The sequence below is a fragment of the Saccopteryx bilineata genome, chromosome 4 (assembly GCF_036850765.1).
Source record: "Saccopteryx bilineata isolate mSacBil1 chromosome 4, mSacBil1_pri_phased_curated, whole genome shotgun sequence".
In the NCBI taxonomy this organism is placed as follows: domain Eukaryota; kingdom Metazoa; phylum Chordata; class Mammalia; order Chiroptera; family Emballonuridae; genus Saccopteryx; species Saccopteryx bilineata.
Genome location: NC_089493.1, coordinates 59397329 through 59421635, shown reverse-complemented (window position 1 = coordinate 59421635; position 24307 = coordinate 59397329). Strand labels below are relative to the sequence as shown.

The following is a 24307-nucleotide window of genomic DNA, read 5'->3' as shown; positions in this document are numbered from 1 at the left end:
CCAGGGGAGAAAGGACAGATTTTGGCAGATCTGGGTCCGGGTTTCAGAAGGCACTTTCATAACCCCATGCGAACGTACGACTCAAGCTGGGAGTGCTCACCATCTCGAGACATCCCTACGGCAAGGCATTTCTGTAATCGACAGTGTTGGCAGCGGTTTCGACTGGTTCGATCAATCAAACAATTCTTCTGACGGGGACAGGAGTAGGTGGCATTGCTTTGCTGACTTCTCCTAAAAAAGCCCTGTGATTCAGTTATAAGATATAAAACAGGTTAGTGTCAGTGGGGCTATACGGCTGAAAGGCAGTACACTAAGAACGGAGTGGCTTTCATATCTAATGAGAATTAAACTTGTAGCAGAATCATCCAGGAGACCATTAATGAAATTAAAGTCACTTGTTTTTCCTTGAGTAAAACTGATCCCTCGAGCCCAACCCTCTGTCCCTTACACATACAAAACTTTCTTTAACTCCAGCAGACGGTTACCTATAGAAGAGGCACAGGATCAGGCCCTGTTCTTAGCTTCTGATGATCAAAAGCAATGTGTTGATAGAACAGTACAAAGGCACTTATGTTTAACCTTTATCTCCAAAATATTTTTAGTAGAATAAGCACAAAACACTTCTCTGGATGTCTAGAGATAAGGAAACAGCATCCTTACAGTAACCCAGGGTGGCTGCAATCCCTGTACACTGTGGTAATCTCTACTAAACCCCTTAAATCAGCGGTTCTCAACCTGTGGGTCGCGACCCCGGTGGGGTGGCCTAAAGCCATCGGAAAATACATAATGCATATCAGGTATTTACATTCCGAATCATAACTGTAGCAAAATTACAGTTATGAAGTAGCCACCAAAATTATTTTTTGGTTTGGGGTCACTGCAACATGAGGAACTGTATTGCGGGGTCGTGACATTAGAAAGGTTGAGAACCACTGCCCTTAAATTCACCACCCTTTAGGTGTCTTGCATTCCCCGAGTCAGAATCTACTGTCCCAGACATTAAATGGCACTGGATGGATTATTTTGGCAGATCAATCAGATTGGGGATACTCAATTAACTCCGACAATTTGAAAACACCACATGTTCGGTATCATGACCTTTACGATTTAACAAATCCACTTTGATGTTCATCAAGTTCCACATGTTAGTTAAGCACTGTGTGGGAGCTGAGAGGGTATAGGAAGATGCATAAGGAACTGCTGACTTCAGGGATTTCACTCACTCACTCACTCACTTTTGCTACCTTCTTGTGCTGGGTCCTTACTAGCTCCTTAATTTTCAGTGTTTATTCTCAAAGCTGCAGGTTTTCCTCTTAAATAAGATTTTAGTAGTACTCCACAAGTTTTGCTACGTAGTATTTTCATTATCATTTGATTGAAAACATGCTCTAAATTTCAATACAGTTCTCCTTTAATCTATGTGTTATTTAGAAGCACATTTCTTAATATCCAAACATATGGGCGGTTTTTGGTTATCTTCTTATTGTTTTAAGAAGGAGAAGGTAATGAGTTATTTCTAAGAAACAGAGCCACGAAATGTACACAAGGGCATTATCATCTTCACATCTTGAAAGGTTAAGTCAGATGACGCCAACAAAAGGGACATTGAGTGAAGAGGGGAGAGGGCGAGTTCTGAAGAACTGGCAGAGAGCTGGGTGAGCTGATAAGGGTATACTCTCTCACCTAAAGAGTTTTCTGGAGGCCAACTTGGCAACTGTAGCGAAATCCTTAAAAACTACAGATCCCTTGAATCTGTAATGACTCCCTTAGGGAACATACCCTGAAGGAATATTAAGATACAGTACAAAGATCACTACAAGGATGTCCATCACAGCACCAGCTCTAAGATACAATTTATAAAAACGCGACATGTCCAACACTAGTGAATTGGAAGAATCATATTGGATATCCATACATTCAATAACCATTAAAAATGGAATTTCAGAAATACAGTTATTGACATAAAACAGAAATAAAATATACTGCTGAATTAAAAAAAAAAGCGGTTGAAGAACTAACACAATATAATCCAATTAAAAAAAAATCCACATACTTAATATAGAAGAAACTTGGAAGAAAGTATGTCCCCAAATGAAAAGAATTGTTGGCACTGGTTGATGGCGCCATGGGTGATCTTAATTTTCTTTCCGTTTCTCTGCTTTTGATTTTTTACAATATGCAGGCAGAAAGGTGTGTGAGGCACTCAGGAAAAACAACTAGTGCATCTGCTTTCTTTTGTAATGGCTGGGGGACTATGTGGATTAAGTCGATGGACAGTGTCATATGACCTGAGTTCCCAGTTCTTTCCTTCTGGAAGCCACGCTGGGATGGGAGGGAGGAGCAGGGCACTGACCTCTGACCTCCTCTCCACTCTCCTCACCTCAACACGGCCAAGGCTTGGGGCCCAAAGTGTCAGGCTGTCTCTCCATTGTACTTTAAACCCCCTTTATATCAAGTCCGGCCTCTTCTATGAGACAGTTTCTCTTTTCTCAAAATATCTAAAGCTGTGGTTTTTATTTTTCCTCTGTGAAGAGGAAGTGAGAAGAAAGCTTTCTTTGGGGCTTAATGGTGAGAATTCAAGAAAATATAAACGGTAACAGAGGCAGATAATCCTTAGAAAGAGATACCAAGAGGCCAGCTGTCTAGGTATTCAGTTTAGTCTGAAACACATAATCTCTATGAAAGCTAAAAGGTATTTCGGTCCTTACTGAGATTCTACCACCATTCGGACCCTCCGTGCCTGGGTCTATCACTGCAAATGTCTAGGATCAGAATTTATTTGCTTGTCCTTTAGCTGAGGTTGAGTTTTGCTTGCTTTGCAATGAACCTGTTCCATGTTGTTCTACAATCATTGAATATAGAGACTGGCCAATCTCTTTCTTTTCTTTAAATGGAAGCAGTAGTTGGGGGCTGCCAAGCTGTCAACCAATATGTTAGTCAGTACACCAAATCACAGCACCTGCCACCCTTCTGTCTAGGTTATTTCCCACCTTTAGTATTCTCATGATGACCTCTAGTTTCTCTACTTTTTTCAAAAACAGATACAGCTCTTGAAAAACAATTGTGTCGTTAACAAAAAGGATGCTACTTTTTAGTTTTGTTTTTTTTTCTTTTTACACTTTTTAGTTTTCACGTATTAAACTCAAGTTAGCATCGACCACCACTAATAAAGTTCCAGAATGTTAGCACAGATGCCATATATAACCACCAGTTTGCTCTGCTATAAGGAAGCTCGGAGAGAGCATGATGATGATGATGATGATGATGATGATAAAGGGTTTGGGGACAAGAAGTGAGCAAAGAGACACTTTTTCTTCACAGTAGTTAAGTCTTCATTGAGTCAGTTGAGCAACTACCTGGGGTAGCAGAGATAGGAACCAGAGAAGAGGTCTTTCTTTTGGACTAAGTCAATAGTCATGGCCACAGGAGAGCTATCAAATTCTTGATAGGAGGGGTCAAGTGGGATTATAAAGTGAGAGTCCCAAAGGGAGAGAGACAGTTATGCTCTGTGACACAGATAAACAAACACTGAACTCTGCATGTGAGATAGAATGAGGGCTTGGTCTTCCTCCCCCCTCCCCCTCAACTCTTCTTTTCACCATTCCTTGGGATTTCTCAGAGGTATAAACATTTAAGAAGTCAAAGTAATGAAATATTTAAAGCTAATGAATACACAAGAGGGAGAAAGATTAGAAGAGTGAGAAGGAAGAGGAAGAAAAGTAGAAGGTATAGTAGGTACTTTCCTACCTAAATGTAGACGTATGCTCATAAATGCAGAAGCAGGATGCTGACTGACCAGTAAGCAACCCTGGAGAGGGTTACACTGAGAAATGAGTGAGATGAGACATTGGTTCTAGGGGTTGGGGAGTTTGAGGCCACACAGAGAACAGGGGCAGTACAAGCCAGTGCATGGAGTTTGGGGTGGAATTTAAGGAGGTATGTAGAAAGAACAGAGAAAGTGCTGAAGCTGTGAGTTAGTTAGGAAAGATATAAGCACATAATTTTGGAGTTTTATTTCTAAAAGATAAGCTAATGAGTTATTTCATTAGCTTTCTTAAAGGTCTACTTTTTACAGATGTCAAACTACATAGAGATGTACCATTATAAAAAAGTTGGACTTGAGCAGAGAGCCGCCATGATGAATTTCAAGGTAGTATAGGCTTGGTGTGACTGTGGCACACCATCCCCACCTAGTGGCAGCATTCTAACATGCAGTTATTGCAAACAAAACAAACAGGCCTTTAGAACTGGGAGTTGAGAGATGATCTGGTTTTAGTCGTTCTCAAACAGATGCAGAATCACCCATGGAGCTTCTAAAAAATACGCTTTAAGTCTGTTGAAACATAAGTTCTAGGGATGTAGTCCAGCTATACATATTACTTTAAACAACATGAAATTATATTTGTCAGTCAAAAGAGCAGAAATGTCGATTTTAATAGGTGTTTTAACACAGTTTCCTAAGACTCTGCTGCCTTCGTCTCACAGGAACAGAGATCTACTCTAGGTTTCTGATTTTGCAGATAACAAAAATGAAGCTCAGAATGGTAAGTGACTTGTTTGAGGTTGTCCCATGGCAGGAAAGAGTCAGTGCTGGGATTCAAACTCTGGTGTTATAGATTTCCATGCAGTGCCCTCTCACTCCAATGTCTCTCCAGAAGTATTAGACTAATAAAACCAATGTCATGCAGTCTCGATTTGCTCACCTACGGCCTCCCTGCACTTCAGCTTCCTGTCTGCATTTCCACTGTGGCAAGGAGAACTCGGTGTTTCCTCCTCCTTTATTTCACCTGATGTTGCAGAGTGCCTGTCATTGAGTTTTATGTCTGAGTTCCACCTTTCATTCTCTGGAGAATTCTGTTGCCTATTTGTTTTTAACAATATGGCTCTAAACTATGAAACTGTTCATCAGTCCCTTTAGATTGGAGCTCCCAGGACCAGACAGAGGCACAGGTGCATGGGAAAAGTTTCATACTAGGTTGCAAGAGAAGAATGTTCAAATTCCATGAGCCAACTGTTAAACATAACCATTAGTAAAAATCAACTTATTCTTTTATTATTTTGCTATTATCCATGTTCTAGAGATTATTTACATAATTTTAACTGAATGGTGGGGATAACTACATTATGGCATGTTATTGTGTATCTCTCCCCTACTCTGTATTCAGTGAGATTAGTTGTTAAGAGGCTTGAAATCAATGGTGTGGTGGTAATATTTACACCATAGAAATCGGCAAATGCTACAAATCGAGACTTGATTTATTGTTCCGCTTATTGTCTAGTTTTGAAAAGTGATGAAGAAAATGATAACAATGTGGGTTAAATTTAAAAGTATATCATCTCTGTAGCCATCACATTGTAAATAGGACACGAAAATTGAGGAAATATTCTTCCAGTACTTAAAACCTATTATGTGATTCAGCAACGAAGTTGCTCACATCACTACTGACACATGAGTGAAGTCCCAAAATGTCTCCTTGTTTCACTTTCCTCGTATTCATTAATGTAAATGAAAAAAATCAACCAACATTTGTGTTGGTGCTACAGTCTTTTGCCAACTGCAACTACCGGTATGGAGGTTAGCAAAAACCAGTGAGATCACTCAGTGAGAGTCATTTGTATGAAGTTAATAAATAAAGAGTATTACAGATTTGACTCTTTGTAAATTGTGTAAAATTAAATCCGTGAAATAGATATTAAAGGTATACACACACATACACACACACACTCACACACACACATTGTTTTCCAGAGAGCTAGCTAGCTTTTGAAAACTGACCAGCATGTGACTGGATTGAGCCCAGTCCCTGCTGGACACCCAGCTTCCCATCAGGCTGTCTGAATAAATCTTCCCTGCTTTGAATAGCAATTGACCCAAAGTTGTCAGTTGGCCTTCTATAGCTCCATCTTCCTCTCCTGTCATCCCCACACTCTCCAGAAACTTTAGGTGAATGGCTTTATCTTCATTCTAGAACAGAATATACCCAGCCCACTCACCCTTTCCCAGCCTTGTCTCCTCCAGTGTTTTCTTGATTGCTCAGTTAAGGGTACCACCTTTACCCTAGTTACTCAAGGCAGAAAGATGGGCTCATGCATCTCCACCTCCTCCACACTCATATCCACACAGTCACCAAAGTAGGCTATTTCTTGCCACCTTCATATTTCTCAAATGTACCTATTTCTTTCCACTGTTACTGCAATTTTCTCAAGTTTCCTTGGGGTTCTATTTTTCCCATAATTGGTTATTATACAGCCTCCCAACTGGTCTCCCTGTTTCCATTCTCATTCCTTCCAATTCATTTTAATGCAGTTGCTTAAGATCTCTTTCCAAAAAATGTAAACCTGATCAAGTCACTTCCCTGTTTATTAGCCCTCAACGGCTCCCTTCTGATGACCAGGTTATGACTACCTATCCAGGCAACTATCTCCTGCATTCAACCCTCTTCTCAAAGTCTCACTCTGGCCAAAGCTAAACTACTGTGTTCACAGTTCCTCGAAGGTTACCCCCTCCCATCCCCCCCCACACACACATGCGTGCACACACACATACACACACACACACACTTCCTGGAAAGCTCTCTCCTTTCCAGAATTCACTTTCTCTGGGAACTTTCTCTGACTTTGCCTTTCCCGAGGCTGGTTGAGGAGGCCCTCCTGTGTGAATCCTCAGAGCCCTGGATGTACCCCCTCATATCCCTTAAGTCACTGCATTACTCACCTGCCACCGCCACTGACTAGTTTGTTTTTCTGTTTCCAACAGCTAACCCAGGACTTAGAAAAGTCAGCAACTACTTGCTAAATAAATGTCCAGAGGAAAAAATGATGGTAAAAATGTGATAGGAATGGTAGTGATAATCAGATGCAGGGTACCTCTTCTGTATCAGGCACCACGTGGATGCTTTTGCAAACCTGGTTTATTTGCAATTCACAACAACTCTGCAAAGTATTTTTATATGTCTTTTACAAATGAGAAAATTAAAGTGCAGAGAGGTTAAGCCAGGCATAGCCAACATACGGCCCGTGGGCCCCCGCGTAATGAGTTTATGCGACCAGCGATTAAATTTTTAATATTCTCCGCACGACGCACTGTGGAAATGAAATAAGTGGTTCTTTTAAATCGTTATATGATATCTAACCATTGTACAACGATGAAAGTTAAAAATCTCAGCTACTCAGAAGTGGAAGCATCTTTGATTATTGGAAATTGAGATATTTAAGAAGATAGTGATACACGGAAAAGAATTCCACGTGTGACTAATCTAGGGTTAACTTCCAGTAATTGGTTGAATGGATTTGTGATACTTTATTTTTTTAAAAAAAATTCCATTATAAAGATTTACAACTTTTGTACTTGTCTGTGCAATTTTTATAAGCAATTGAATAATGAAAAATATGAAAATTTAAAAAAACTTGCCAAGGAATATTTAGTAATCTTCAGCTCAACTTATATTTGTGAACAAACTTTTTCTTTGATGAATCTAAATAAAAGTATAACAAGATCAAGATGGAATGATTTACATTTGGAGGCTGTGTTAAGAATAGCTACTACAAGTATAGAGCCAGACATTAAAAAAATAATAGGCAATGCAAAGCGCCTCAACACGTCACATTAGTTTTTTTGTTAATTTGTTGTACTAAATTACTTACATTTATTTATAAACAAATTACATAATAAAATTCTGTTTACTTAAATGAATCGTTTTTGTATTTAACATTTTTTAATTTTGATATTTCGTCCAGCCCATGAAAAAAGTTTTCTTTCTAATCTGGCCTGGGTTAAGCCATGTGTCCAAAGTCACAGAGCAGGTAAGGGAAGGAGCCAGGATTGAACTCCTGAACCCTGAGTGCATCTTATTCCAAAGGCTCATGCACTTCTTAATGCCCCACCAAAAAAAGCTTTGAGACAAACAAGCAGGGCAGACCCAACAAAAACAGATAAACAACAAAACAAAACAAATCACCCCCTCACTTTTCAGTCCTGTAGTCAAAGTTCCATAGAATGGTTCAGACACAAGGGGAAGGAGATGGCATTTTATAGGTTATTAAATAAATATATATATAATATATATTAATATATAGCTAGTAAAACACTTTTATTTGCGAGCTCTACATATTAAAAAGTTGTGAAAGATACCTGGCATTTCCTATCAGGGTGATGAATAGTTCTGCCCACAGTGCGGGCTGGCGGGACACAGAACTGGGGGGTGCGGTTGGAAAGAGGCTCAGGAGTCTCACCCTGAAGGGCTCCCCTCTGACTCTGGGCTCCTTCTCCGTGAGGCACAGGCTGAAATGCTGATCTGATGTTTGGTCTTTTGACAATTTTCACTTAATGAATTGATTCCTACAGTTCATTAACATACCCACTTCCACTTCTGTATACACATATGTCTTAATTAGCTGCTCATTGGCTGTTTAATTACAAGAAAACAGCTGACAGCTGCCTTGCCGAATTCTAATGGCAGACGCTTTGGAACGGCTACACATTTGCTTTTGACAACCAAGATTTATTCATAACTCTGTGATTTATGGTGAATGCTTGCATGCCTGCCCGAATTATTGTATTTTCCAATACAAGAAAAAGTTTGGAACTGGGGGACTGTTGAAGTGGGTGTATGTCTCCCTTCCGTGGGATTTCTGAGGCTGAGAAGAAGGGAGAATCCTATAAAAGCATACACTAAATTAAGATTTTATTTATTTTGAGAATTTTCTGTTGAGAATGTTCCAAAGTATGGGGGTGAGGAAGAAGAAATAGATTTGGATAAACATGGGCAGAAAGCTAATTATCTGGATAAAGTAAAAAAATATAATTGTCAACTTAATTTTATTGACGGGTAAAGAGGGGACAAGCATAGATTAAAATTAAGGAGAGAAAAAAGGTGAAGAAATAATAAAATTAAAATGAAGGCCAGGAATAAGAGTTCCCAAAAAGGCAAATGAAGAAGGAAATTTGTTCTTTATAAAAGAACAGGTAACCTCATTTGCAAAACACTTTTTTTTTTTTTTTTCATTTTTCTGAAGCTGGAAACAGGGAGAGACAGTCAGACAGACTCCCGCATGCGCCCGACCGGGATCCACCCGGCCCGCCCACCAGGGGCGACGCTCTGCCCACCATCCTGGGCGTCGCCATGTTGCGACCAGAGCCACTCTAGCGCCTGGGGCAGAGGCCACAGAGCCATGCCCAGCGCCCGGGCCATCTTTGCTCCAATGGAGCCTTGGCTGCGGGAGGGGAAGAGAGAGACAGAGAGGAAAGCGCGGTGGAGGGGTGGAGAAGCAAATGGGCGCTTCTCCTGTGTGCCCTGGCCGGGAATCGAACCCGGGTCCTCCACACGCTAGGCCGACACTCTACCGCTGAGCCAACCGGCCAGGGCAAAACACTTTTTTTGTGGTCATTTCCTCCAGTCACGGGATAGGGACAGGGAGGGAGTGGTTATTTCCCTCAATCACAGGATAGGACAGGCAAGGCACGGTCATTTCCTCCAATCACGGGATAGGGACAGGGAGGGAGTGGTTATTTCCCTCAATTATAGGACAGGACAGGCAAGGCACGGTCATTTCCTCCAATCACGGGATAGGGACAGGGAGGGAGTGGTTATTTCCCTCAATCACAGGACAGGACAGGCAAGGCACGGTCATTTCCTCCAATCACGGATAAGCCCTACACTTAAATATCTGGCAGCAATAAATCACAGGAACACAGGTTTCTTGAACTACTTTCTCATTCAATAGGGATGGCTTCCCTGTAGAATTGTATGTGCAAATGATCTCTGATTAAAGCTGACCTCCTGTGTCATATTTACTAAGTGTAGGTATCTGCTTTGCCATAGTCTGATTTGCTATAATCAGATCCAATTCAAGAGAATACATTCAGCAACAGTGATTCCCAAGCATACGTGAGGGACTCTACCTTGATCCAGACACTATGTTACAGCCCTGTCTTCAACAAGGCCAAAAGCCCAGCATTTTCTGTAAGTTGAGAAAAGGCTACAGTTACTGATACATGGGTAAGACCTAAACAAAAAAACCAAAAAAATCCAAGTCATTTTGAGGTAAACTGGGGTTTTAACACATCTTTACCACTTGTGCTTGTCATCATAGTACTGAAAGATTGCACTAAACACATTTCCTTATCACTTGTATATAGCAGAACTGAAACTGATGTCACAGTATGCAATAACAGCTAAGTCCGATTTTCCTTTTAAATGGCTACCTCGAACAGTGTGGCCAAGTGTTACAAAATGTTAAAATAAAAATGTTGAACATGAATGCATTGATGTTGGCAAGTGGACAAAATTGGTCCAAGACTAGTGACATTTCACAACTGAAATAAAAATATTAGAATCCTCTAAAAAAAAAGTTGGGGCCTAAAAGGAGCATTTATGGACTTAATACATAAAGAGCTCCAGAAATTGCTTTAGCTCTTTCAGAACAAATAAATAAATAAATAAATAAATAAATAAATAAATAGAGTAATGATTATCAATGTAGCTTTTTGGAAAAGTTTTCTATTGTTAATTTCAGGTAATGGATTTGTCAATGCAAAGAAACTTCCAAATTCTTCCTTTACTGAATGAAAAGGGAAGCTAAGCTAAAGACATCTTAAATATATTGGCAAACAAATGCTACCCCTAAGACCTATCAAGAATAAAGGGTCGTAAACATAATCAGAAATCAATTCACTAATTTCAATACTCAATTGTGCATTAACATTTAAAAAGTTGCAGTTGAAACTGTAGCCTGACCAGGCGGCGCAGTGGAGAGAGCATAGGACTGGGATGCAGAGGACCCAGGTTCGGAAACCTGAGGTCACTGGCTTGAGCATGGGCTCATCTGGCTTGAGCGTGGGGTTGCTGGCTTGAGCCCAAGGTCACTGGCCTGAGCAAGGGCTCACTTGCTCTGCTGTAGCCCCTTGGACAAGGCACATATGAGAAAGCAATGAATGAACAACTAAGATGCTGCAACGAAGAACTGATTCTTCTAATGTCTCTCCCTTCCTGTCTGTCCCTATCTGACCCTCTCTCTGACTCTCTGTCTCTATTGAAGAAAAAAAAAAAGAAACTGCAGACCAAAAACTCTACAAGGATACATATTAAAAAGTGTGTGTGTGGCCCTGGCCGGTTGGCTCAGTGGCAGAGCGTCAGCCTGGCGTGCAGGAGTCCCGGGTTCGATTCCCGGCCAGGGCACACAGGAGAAGCACCCATCTGCTTCTCCACCCCTCCCCCTCTCCTTCCTCTCTGTCTCTCTCTTCCCCTCCCGCAGCCAAGGCCCCATTGGAGCAAAGATGGCCTGGGCACTGAGGATGGCTCCATGGCCTCTGCCTCAGGCGCTAGAATGGCTCTGGCCGCAACAGAGCGACGCCCCAGATGGGCAGAGCATTGCCCCCTGGTGGGCATGCGGGTGGATCCCGGTCGGGCGCATGCGGGAGTCTGTCTGACTGCCTCCCCATTTCCAGCTTCGGAAAAATACAAAAAAAAAAAAAGTGTGTGTGTTTGTGTGTGTGTGTGTTTTGAGATACATTTTTTTATCATCATCATCTGAGCAGTCACTTACCTAGTGATGAAGCTAGGAACTGAAGTTGAATGATAAGTAAAACCATTTTTCAAAAGAAAACCTCAACTAATGGTCAGTTTTCTATAAGCACTTCTGCGTTTATTTACTTTGAAGACTGAACTTTAACCTAAACATCCACAGCCTCTTGTTTTATTTCGGGCCTTTTCCTCTGCCTGTGTGTTCCAGGTGCAGCCCCTGCTCTGGCAGGGCTACTTCAGCTTCCCTCACACCCCCTCCTAGTGTTCACCCAGGGCTGGGATGCAATAGATTCTGTGTTCTTCTGAAATGCAACATTCTGGGCTTGAGTGGGGCTGGTACACTGTTATCTCTTTATTTCAAAAGAACAAGTAAACTACTGTTAAAATAAAAACCTTAGCATAATGGAGTCCCTAAAATTTTGGGAATGGGGTATCCACAGTCCACAGAAAGTGACCCCTTGCTTGTCACACTGGGTTACTTATTGTCCCTAAAACTGATGTCTCCATTTGCAGGCTTCTGCTGCCTAGAGGATGTGTGCTCCTTATGTCATATTATAGACGGTGACCTTGCTCTATTATTTTGTTCTTGCATTGCTATTTAGCTTATCCTATGCTGGCCTCATCTCTACACCTATACCAGGAAATGCTTGACGGAAGGATGAGTCCTTCTATGTTCTTGGCTCCTTTACAATGCTTACAAAATGTCTAGTCCAAAGATGGGTGCTCATAGTTTTGCTGTTTTTATTGGCATGAGTCTATATAAGAGATCATAATTACTCACAAAAATCAGGACTGGACTCGTAGATAACCTGAAATACTATCTGACTACCCAGGACAGTATTACTCAGGCATAAGGAGTTTGGTCAGGAACGATAAAATGACAGCTAACATGGACTCGTGCTTGCTCTGTGCCCGGCACACTTCTCAGTGCTTTACTGGAATACATTCAATAACCCTATGAGGTTTGCTACAATTACTATTCTCATTTTACAGTTGGGGAAAACAGAGGCGCAGAGAGGTAGGGTAGTTGCTCAAGCTGCCAAAGAGCAAAGCTGGAATTCAAACCCAGGCAATCTGGGTCCAGAGTCAGAGCACAAGCCTGACCCAACACTGTCTCTGTAGGTAGGCGAGGGGAACAGGTGGGGTGAGCTGTGAATACCCAGGAACCAGAGAAAGAGCTACCAAAATGTGGACCGTTTTCACTATTCAAGGGCGTTGCTTACCTGAGCCAATATGTGATAAAATAGATAATCACTTCAGCAATTAACTAGGTCCTCTAGTATCTTGTGGTTTCAGGTTGTCAATTTTAAATGCAATTTAAAATACATTCACAAAATGATTAGCTCAGAAAATGACTGAGTCACTTTCTTTCCTCTCATTAGATACCTATTTATATACCTAATTATAAATTTTCCTTATGTCTAATGATACTAACACAGAGATGAATTACAGTCTTTTATAATGTAACTACCTACACCTGGTTAGAACATGATAAATCAACAACATCAATGGCTAACCAGAAGGTTCCTGACTTCACCACAACCAGAAATGAAAAGTTAGTTATAACAGAAAGAAACTAATAAGTACAGTAAATACTATGTGCATCAAATATAAACACACACCACTTTATAGGTCCCAGGCCTGGCATCAACCCAATCTGTTAATAAAATTAAGTTTTAATTGTTTGCTTCTGTGACTTTGAAGAGAGGAATACAGATAACCGAAGACCACTTTGGCATTGAGTCCATATTTGGACAAGACCTGAAAGGGAATCTAGGAAAGTGACAACTGTGAAATAATAGCTGCCCTTTGTTTTTCTATTGCTTTTATTTCTGTCATAAACTTTGGGGGTAAAAAGAAAACATACATTGTTCTTTTATTTTATTTTATTTTTTTGTATTTTTCTGAAGCTAGAAACGGGGAGAGACAGTCAGACAGACTCCCGCATGCGCCCGACCGGGATCCACCCGGCACGCCCACCAGGGGGCGACACTCTGCCCACCAGGGGGCGATGCTCTGCCGCGACCAGAGCCACTCTAGCGCCTGGGGCAGAGGCCAAGGAGCCATCCCCAGCGCCCGGGCCATCTTTGCTCCAGTGGAGCCTCAGCTGCGGGAGGGGAAGAGAGAGACAGAGAGGAAGGAGAGGGGGAGGGGTGGAGAAGCAGATGGGCGCTTCTCCTGTGTGCCCTGGCCGGGAATCGAACCCGGGACTTCTGCACGCCAGGCCGACGCTCTACATTGTTCTTGACTAAGTTAACAGTGGTATTCAGTCTAATTAATTTTTATTGAATAGCATGTTGGTAATTAATGTTCTGAATTGTTGGAGTGATCACAGGAAGTAGCCCCTATACTCATTCCTAGACACTCACTTCAGTTTGCAGCATAAAACCACATGTGGCATTACTGAAAAACTCAGAGGCTGCAATCAGGTTCCCGGGCACAATGAAGGTCTCAGAGTGGTTAATGCCTAGGACCCGGATGACTTAAGAGAACACCCACGTGACATGCAGTGCACAAAAATCACCACTGTTTGCAACTCCTGGTGGGGAAGGATGGCTGTCCACATAGTCTTCACCCAGAAAGGCCACGTCATCTTTACCAGTGACACGGATTTGGGAAGGTGTGAACACAGAGAGGATGAGGGTGCAGTGTTACGCCTGCCCGGCCATGTCAGCCAAATTAACTCTGAAAGCCAATCAGGTGACAGCTGTCACAGGCAGAGCCATCTCTGAGATGGCAGTCCATTTTATTTTGTTTTATTTTAATCAATTAATTAATGTTGAGAGAGGGCAGACTGAGTAAGTAAAAGGGCATGACTGTTTTTCTTTCCTTAGTAATCCCGACCCCAGAGGTGTTGAGGGTTACCACAGAGGTGAATAATTCAAATTCCCCTTTAGGAAGCAAACCCCCTATTCCTGAAAGGCTGGTGATTTAAAAAAAAATTATTACGTGTGTTCAGTGGTGTGCAGAAAGTTCAAGCTTCACCAAGATGGGCTCAGTCTGAAGCATTTATACATGTACTAAGTGGCAAATGTTCAAACAAAGACTTAAGGAAATTATGAGGCAAATTTCCCTGCAGTCTCTCAGTGGTTATTTGTATCTGGAAGTGATTTTGTATTTTATGACATTGTGTTTTCTAATTTTGCTAAAGGAGAGCTAACCAAATTTGTGGATTTTATTTTTTGCCTCAGCTTCAAAATGCCGTAGGGCTCACTCAGGCTCCGTTCAGTGGCGATCGAGGGTCTCAGGAGCCTCCAGCATGTTTAAATAGATGCTGTTTGGTTTGTTTTGCACCGTTTTATCCTGTAAGCTGTCTCCCAGCCCTTCCAATATAAGCAGGAGGATTTAAACCTGAATAAATTTTTAAATTTGAATAAAAGAGGCAATCTAGGTTTGGGGGTCTGCAGTGACCGAGATAAACATCTTTATTTCTCAGTGCCCTATTCTGCATGTGCTGTACAGACGGCCCTGAGATCAGCGCCAGTTAACATGAAAGTGCTAATAACAACAAGAAGAATGACAATGCTTAGATTTAAATTGCACTTTTCAGGTTATAAGGACTTTTATTTATGGCCTTTCATTCTATTCTCGGATTAGTTCTAAAAGATTGGAAGAACAGGTGTTATACCCCCTTTATGGATGAAGAAACTGAGTCACTAAAAGATTAAGACATGCCCAAAACAATATGGACAAGTGGTGGCAGCAGGACCAGAGCTCAGTTCTTTCTCACAGTGTTGCCAAAATTTGGCCAGCTGTGTCAACATCTGTGTGCCAACAACAGGACTTTCAATCATATTCCAAAGGACTTTCAATCATATTCCAGTTGAACTTATTGCAAATGCCTTTTTTATTTTTCTTAAGTGAGAAGCAGGAAGGCAGAAAGACAGACTCCCCCATGGGCTCCAACAGGGATTCACCCAGCAAGCCCCCTATAGAATCATGCTCTGCCCATCTGGGGCCATTGCTCTGCTGCTCAGCAACCGAGCCATTTTAGCGCCTGAGGCGAGGTCATAGAGCCATCCTCAGCACCCAGGGCCAACTTGCTCCAGTTGAGCCATGGCTGTGGGAGAGGAAAAGAGAGATAGAGATACGAGAGAAGAGGAAGGGGGAAGAAGCAGATAATTGCTTCTCCTGTGTGCCTTGACTGGGAATCAAACCTGGAATATCCAGACAGCAGGCTGAAGCTCTACCACTGAGCCAACCAGCCAGGACCACAAATGTCTTCTTACAAAGCTTATTACAGGGACATTATAGAAGTCTAGAGTCATTTCTTTTTTAAAAAAGATAATCAAAGATATTGTTCATTAGATCAATCAATTCTGGGGTTAGAAGTGATAAGCAATGCTTTCTCTAGCCTCCTGTTAATTTGATGGAAGACATATATATATATATATAATTTCTTTACATGTAATTTAACACCAAAATATTCCATCCTGTCATTTCTCATCATTTTAAATTCCCAGGAGTTAATTTTTTAGGCATAGAAGTAAAACCTAAGAATTTCAAAGATATATGCTAACATTAATAGAAACAACAACAACAATTAAAACAGCTTACCTTGCAGCCTTCACATGTAATGACACCATAATGGATTCCTGATGATTTGTCTCCACAGATCTTGCATGGAATAATTTCAATTTGAGCTGCAACAGAAGCACGCAACCAGTTAATTACATTTTCTTTTAAACACCTTATAAAAGCGATCCCTGATCAGCATTTGTATAGTGAAAACTAATAACCTGCTAAACATTATACTGCATTAACTATTCATTGCTGAACTGTGAGGGTCCCCCTAGAGCCTTGGACTAAATTATGGCTGCTCGTTATATAATAGCTTTCGGGTTATTAAAATGGGTCATTTGAGAAGGTGTTTAAGGACCCACAAGAAGGCTGGAATCAGCATTTCAAAGCCTTCAAGAACTGGAGAGTTCGCAGTTTAGGCTTCAGAACAAAGCCGATACTAAAATGTTTCCTCCGATCTCGTTTTCCATCATTATTTTTAAAAGGTCATAAATCTGTTTCAGCTGAGCACTGTAGCTCGACTGGTAGAAAAATATATACTCCAAAAAGTCAAGACTGCTTAAGAAAATGATTCAATTCAAAATATTAATGCTACATATGATGGTAAGTTAAGAATTCCTCACTCATCCTTTTTTAATTAACATAGTTGCCACGTGTTAAAAATGAGTTCACTTGTGTATGATCAAAACCTTTCAACCATAAAGATAGTATCTTATCTGATTTTAATAATGATGAATCCTGACAAGAATAAGTAAGTTTTTTACACTGGAAATTGACTTCCTGGTACAGCGTGCTTCTGTTTCTATCCAATACATTACTCAAAGATGCCTCGCGCTATAAAACTAACCAAATGATTAATACATATTATGCCGAAGTTCTCAAATATGACAAAGCACATTTCTCAGCAAGCGCTTTATATCTTGAGCAAAGTTGGAAATTACATAATTAAGGATTAAAAAAATAACCCAAGGATAAAATAACTAGGCAAAACAAAGTATTTGGATCAACTATGGAATATAATTTATGCATGAAAAAAGGAAGACCAACACTGGGGTGTGTATATATAGGATGGCAATGTTCACCAGTTTACCTGGAAGGTTCCATTATACTAAGTTTATTTTCCATGGTGTTCACTATTGGATAGCATATCAGATTATCTACTTTATCACACACACAGAAACACAATGGCAAGTGCCCATATAAGCTCCTCCCTAGCCCCTTGCCTTACACAAAGCAATGCTTTGTCTAAGGATGTAAGTTACATAATGTATGTAATACCTATACACACAGCCCACTCCTTCCTCCAACGTACTCCCGTATCCTGGGATAATTTCCACAACACTTACTTTGAATTATTATTATTGTTATTATTATTATCATTTTGCCATTAGAGAGTGCGAATGCAGTCCCCCACTACCACAACTTATGCAGTTGAGTTTCCAACATTTGGGGAAATCACAGGGGTCAGCACATCTGGAGTGCAACCCCTCAGCCTGGGAAAGCCATCTTCATGATCTCGGTATCTCCTCTGCCAGGTAAGCATCACTTACTTTGAATTTGATGTGATATTGTGTTCAATAATTAGACCACACACGAACTTATTGGATTTAACCTCATTATAAAGCATGTGTACCTGCTAACTTCCTTTCCAGGGTACTAGTACAAAGCACTGATCAAGGAGTGCAAGCTATTCTAGAGTGTCCTTTTCTTATGGGTCATTTTTACTGTTGACATACTCACTTTTATTATCCAGAGTTAGAGATGGTTTGAAATATCATATCCAATATATTTTCCGTACTCCTGAAGTTTTCTGATACCCCAATAATGCTGTCTTTGTACACTGTTGAATATGTCTACTTCTGAGTTATGCAACTTAATATGCTGTAAGTTTGCATTTAACACAAATGATCACCTCCAAGTCTGCCTGCTTATCCTTAGCACCAAGCTCGATTTCTTCAAGGAGAATTCTCTATGAAATCTGAAATCTAATCATGTTTTACACCTATGGTCCCTCCAATAGTCTTAATATAGTCAAGGCAAAAGTTTTGTGCTACTCCAAATTCTGCAGCTCCAAGAGAGAGATAGTTAATGTCCAACATTTTTCAGGTATTCACAAAAGCCAAATGGTAGCTGAAAGGTGGTATCAGCTGAGAGTTATTGCCTGGATTTTCTCACATGAATTAACTAGTCTATAATGAGAACCTACCTCCCCTCACCCCAATCCCTGAAGAATAGAATAATTAGGCAACACTAAGTACTTGGATCATCTATTAAACAAAATTTAAATGTAGAATAAAGAAGACAGACACTGAGCTTTTTCTGCATGTGTCTCCCCTCAATCAGTAATCACAGAAATTAGACAGTCAAACCTGATTAGGCCCTGTAGTTTAGGCCAGTATCAAAACTATCAGAAGCAATTAAAACAATATTACTGCTAAACTTGGGCTTTTCAATACTTTTAGGCACATCTACTCTGTCCTTTATAAATTATGAAGGACCTGGGAAGGCCATATTGTGGACACTGAGTAAAACTATATATATCTGGATCAAATGGAAAATGATCTATTGCTGTTCAGTCGGCATGAATTCTTACTGCATTACCCATCAGAAGTGAAATGTTGATCATTTAAGCCAGTGACCAAAATGCCTGCTAATGGCTGCTATAATCCTGCAAGCGATATGGAGGTCTGGCTTGGAGGGGTCTGCTCATGATATGGGAGGGGGATCCTAGGAGTGCCATCTTGGCCCAACACTCTCATCTTTGAAATGGCTCATGGTCTAGCCTGGTGGTGGTGGGGATGCTGCGGGTGGGAGTAGAGGGTCTTTGTAGCACAAACCCAGACTTTGGTGCCGCTACTGACTGTTGGCTTGAGTCAGGCTCCCAAACTCTTTGGGTCTTTAGCCATGTTTCAGCTCCCAGGGTCTTTCAGATCTGGAAGACACTCAAGCTAACGTATACTGCACCAGATTTACGGAAGCCACTGAGTCATCCACACTCACTGTAGATGACTTGTATTTTCAAGCAGGCAACCATCTGTCACCCACTGTATTCGTCCTTAGCTCTAGTGGACAACGTTGGCCAAAGAATCAAAATTAGTTAGAACAAGCTCCATGGGGAAACTCATGGTAATTACGGTAACGGGAGGGTTCTCCAAAGCAAGGTGCAGGTATTCTGACTGGTCAGATCAAACTGTTCTACTAGCCTCCCTCCTTGGGGGAAATCTTATCTCAGACGGCAATTCCAGTTACAAGTGCTCTTTAAGAAATGACTGTAAGTTTCACTTTTATGTCCCACCTACGTATGGAATAATGCAGTTCCTGGTTTTTTCTGATTTAGTTATTTCACTTCGTATCATGTTATCAAGATCCCACCATTTTGCTGTAAATGATCGTGGTTACGGGGGGAGGGGGGAAAGGGAGAGGGAAAAGGGGAGGGGGAGGGGCACAAAGAAAACTAGATAGAAGGTGACAGAGGACAATCTGACTTTGGGTGATGGGTATGCAACATAATTGAATGACAAGATAACCTGGACTTGTTATCTTTGAATATATGTATCCTGATTTATTGATGTCGCCCCATTAAAAAATAAAATTAAAAAAAAAAAAAAAGAAATGACTGTAATCCACCTGCTCCAAAAGAGCAAACTCTCTGAATGTGATCTGATCACACATGTTGATATTTCCAGAAAGCAAACATTTGCAGGTTGGAGCAGGGCACTTAGCCTTCCATTTAATCCAACAATGCACAAAAGCTGCCCCCTCCACATTTAGTCAATTTACAGAATTCAACTGTAACAGAATAAAACACGTAGTCACTGACTTGCAAGTTTTTCAAAAGAAAGGCAGTTACCTTCCATAAATTTGAGTTTTCAGTCTAATAAAAGGGAAAAGGACAAAAATCTCCTCGCCCTTTGCTTTTTATCCCTGAGGCTTTTTTTTTCCCAACAGGCAGTGTTGTGTCTTTTCAAAATAATCTTTTAACACAAATTATGAGTCTTGGGCCATAGATAAACCGCATACATTAACTCATCCAGCATTTCAAAGGATGAGTTCTGTCAGACACCACTCCTGTCACAAGTATGTTGATTAAATTAGTCCACATACATATTCATTGCAGCAGAGATTTATTGTGTAGGGGAATATCTGAAGCAAGACACACACAGATAATCATGAATTGGCTTAACAATGAACAATCTTGCAATGAAAAATTCTAATTTGCCCACATTTTCAGCTCTATTGCCGAAATAATTTGCTCGCTCATGCGCCCTAAGTAATTCAAGCAGGCGCTCCACACCTGCAGAGGTAAATCTTTGCAGTTTCAAGGAGCTGACAGCAAGCGGCAGCGGGAAGTCCGGAAAGCCGACGCTGCCGGTGCGCTAATTAGCCAGTGGTCCTTGGGCTGCGCTGTCATCCAGTCTTGTACATACTTCCGCACAAAGTTAGCTTTTTACTTCTAATTATAAAAGGAACAAGAACATGGATATAGCATTTTTAATGTCGTTTATTTCTCAGGACCTGTTTTGGTCATGAGAAAAATGTCCGTTCCCCCAAAGAATTGAAAAAAAAAAATAGTATGGGGTTGTATCCATCACTTCACTCTTCATCAGTAGTGAGCTCTTGATAGTTATTTAAAGGATTTATGATAGTCAATAATATATCTAACAGCTGTTCATGTTTATAATAAGGCATTATTGCATTCACTTCAACAACCCTATGAGGTAGGTGGTAGCAGCAGTAGCACCTACAATTTTTAGATGAGAAAAAATCAGAGAGGCTAAATAACTTGCACGAAGTCAGAGAGCTAGGAAGAGATAAGACTGAAATTTTGTCCTTCTGTCTAACTAAAAATTTAGCTCTCCCCTCCCCCAACCCTCGCCCCGCCCTTTCTCACCACTCTGCACTGCTGACAGGCAATCGCTCCCAAAACAGACACAGGCGATTACTGTACTTGGTATGCAACCGCTAACAGACAATCAAAGACACAAGTAATTTGGTTAAACTTACATACAAATCAATTGATATCAAGTTGTCTTTCTGGGAGTTAACTGACTAGTTTACCACCAGAAGTAATCATCAATCTTCTAGGTCATTCTTTGCAATTTTATAAAATTTCAAATAGTTTTTGACCTTAAGGTGACCGATGCCAAGGTTTAACAATTCTTATTAAGGCTGGGAAAGTTATCTGACTTCTCTAAATCTCAGTTTCATATATGAAGGTTGAGCGATACAATGTATAAATGACACAGCACATATTTGTCATATATATATATTCTATATATATGCACATCACAAAGTTCTTAGAAATAGTTGGCCCTCAACAAATATCTGTTATTATTATTGTTATTGTTGATAAGAAATCCTGCCTTATAGCGAAATGAAATTCTTCTCTGCAATCCGTAAGCTCTTTCCAAAGTGGGGATAGAGAAAAGCTGCTTATCCTCCCAATAATATGACAGGCAGTTCACACCAGCCACCGCCACGATCCTTTACGACATCATCACTTAACTGTTTGCTGCACACAGTGTTTAGTTGCAATGTCATATAGAATTTGTTAATAATTGTAAAGAAAAAAAATTAAAGTTTTATAGATTCCTATAAAAAATAAACTAAGAGGACTCGAAGTTACCCCAATAGTATCTTTCATCTAGCTCACTTGCACAATCACATATTTTCTTGAATTGGACGGAATAGGGCAGGGTTCCCGCGGGCTTGCTAGGAAACGGCTAACCCTTGGATATACCCATGAGTATGTCACACATAAGAATGTCAAGTAATTTTGTGTGTCTTACAAATGTAGTCAAGAACTGCTTTAAAAAATATCTTTTATGTCAATCTGTTGACTTTTTTTCTTTTCCTGGAGGGCTAAGATATAGGAGGACTTTTCACTTGCTATGTTACGTATTTCTAATGCTTGAATTTTTTACAACCAGCATGTGTTACTTTTGTAAGCAGAAAAACCAATAAAGATTAAAAAGAAAAACCCTAAGGCATTTGATTTTATTTTCAGTAAAATGGCTTGAGTCCTTTATGGATTAGTCACTTTATTTTATCCCCAGTTTAAAACTGCTGGGGTATTAGAGGCTTCTGCAGCCGCCTGGATGGCAGCCTGGCGTGCATGTCAAGGCCGACAGGGGCGAGCGGCGAAGTCTTCACCTGCTTCCCTGGAGGGACTTTGGGGGCTCCCGGCTTCTAGAGTTTTGTGTCCCCTCCGAGTCTAGCCATCTCCTAGTTCCAAGGACACTGTGCCCTGCCCAGTGAAGCCCAGGCAAGGTGGCAAAGGCAGGGGCTGAAATTCATCTGACTGGGAGCACTGCCACAGAGTGCCTGTAGCAGCCTGGACTAAAGGAGCCTTTTTTCTGATTTGTCTTCCCAGATGGGAGCTTTTTTAAAACCATCCTTCCAGAGGGGGTGCCCTCCTGTGCGGTGTGCAAAGGTGCTGTGTGTGCCAGCCACAGGCCCCCGGACTGCTGCCGAAGGCCCCGGCCACAACATAAGGGTTTGCAGAAAGCTCTCATTACCTCCTCATGATGGGAGGGGAACAGACTGTGGCTTCCGAAAGTTTGGCACACTCTGTCACCCTGGACCCTTGATTTGGAGTCCTGCCTGAATGTGTTCCCAGGCATGTTCAATGGTCCCGTAGGGAGGGGAGGGCTGAGTTCCAATTGCATACTGTGCAAACTAATAAACAACTTATTTTATTTTTATTTTTTTTTCTGAAGCCGGAAACAGGGAGAGACAGTCAGACAGACTTCCACATGCGCCGGACCGGGATCCACCCGGCACGCCCACCAGGGGCGAAGCTCTGCCCACCAGGGGGCGATGCTCTGCCCCTCCGGGGCATCACTCTCCTGCGACCAGAGCCACTCCAGCGTTCGGGGCAGAGGCCGAGGAGCCATCCCCAGCGCCCGGGCCATCTTTGCTCCAGTGAAGCCTCGGCTGCGGGAGGAGAAGAGAGAGACAGAGAGGAAGGAGAGGGGGAGGGGTGGAGAACTAGATGGGCGCTTCTCCTGTGTGCCCTGGCCGGGAATCGAACCCAGGACCTCTGCACGCCAGGCTGACGCTCTACCACTGAGCCAACCGGCCAGGGCCTAAGCAACTTATTTTTAAATACTCTTTTTATAAAATATATATTTACTTATTGATTTTAGTGAGAGAGTCAGGGAGAGAGAGACAGACAGACAGAAACATCACTCTGTTCCTGATGTGCCCTGACTGGAGAAAGAACCGGCAACCTCTGTGCTTTGGGACAATGTTCTTAACCAACCGAGCTATCTGGCCAGGGCACTAACAAGCAACTTGTTCTGCCACTCTATTAAATATAAATATAGGCCCTGGCCGGTTGGCTCAGCGGTAGAGCGTCGGCCTGGTGTGCGGGGGACCTGGGTTCGATTCCCGCCCAGGGCACATAGGAGAAGCGCTCATTTGCTTCTCCACCCCCGCCCCCTCCTTCCTCTCTGTCTCTCTCTTCCCCTCCCGCAGCCAAGGCTCCATTGGAGCAAAGATGGCCCAGGCGCTGGGGATGGCTCCTTGGCCTCTGCTCCAGGCGCTAGAGTGGCTCTGGTCGCGGCAGAGCGACCCCCTGGAGGGGCAGAGCATCGCCCCCTGGTGGGCAGAGCGTCGCCCCTGGTGGGCCTGCAGGGTGGATCCTGGTCGGGCGCATGCGGGAGTCTGTCTGTCTCTCCCCGTTTCCAGCTTCAGAAATAAACAAACAAACAAACAAACAAATAAATAAATATAAATATATATTAAATATAATATCCGTATGTTTCTTAGTTGAGTCTTTCTTCCACTGAGTCTGGACTCTTTCATGACAGTACTGCACCCTCACTGAGCACCACCAAAGCAATTAGCTCCCTACTTAGAAAAGCCTTCCTCCTCTGGCAAAGGAGTCTCGCAGTCATTTCTGGTGGCAAGAATAATGCCTGCTACCTGCAGAGTTCTATAAGTTTTTGTCCCCTAGTTAGCTTGTTTTGATTTTGGTGCCCACAACAACTTGGAGGCAGGCCGCTGGGTGTCAGTGTGCCCATTCTACAGATGTGGAAAATGAACCTCAGGAGGATTAAATGGCTGACGTCTAGATTTCCCAGGATCTGATTGTAAAGGCAGCCAGCCACCAAGCAGAAAGACTTGGTGTTTCTTTCCTCTTAGAGATTATTTGCGGCCTTTAGATTTATATTATTATCTCTCTTGGGACTCTAAGGGGAAATAACCAGAGAGAAAGAGCTGCAAGTCAGTGCGGCTAAGAAGCGGGGTTGGCAATCCTT

At 41.8% G+C, this 24307-nt stretch overlaps 1 protein-coding gene and 1 non-coding gene across 3 annotated transcripts in view; both read right to left on the bottom strand.

Moving 5' to 3' along the window:
- RORA (RAR related orphan receptor A) overlaps positions 1-24307 on the bottom strand; it is a 788307-nt gene that overhangs the window by 23747 nt on the left and 740253 nt on the right. For both annotated transcript variants that reach the window (XM_066274835.1, XM_066274836.1), the window contains 2 exons: positions 16080-16165; positions 101-242 (listed from right to left, as the gene is read on the bottom strand). In XM_066274835.1, coding sequence (XP_066130932.1) covers positions 101-242; positions 16080-16165 — 228 coding nt within the window. The remainder of the gene's footprint in view (positions 1-100; positions 243-16079; positions 16166-24307) is intronic.
- On the bottom strand, positions 17431-17586 carry LOC136336772 (U1 spliceosomal RNA). The gene has a single exon (XR_010731592.1). It is a non-coding gene; the product is annotated as a U1 spliceosomal RNA (small nuclear RNA).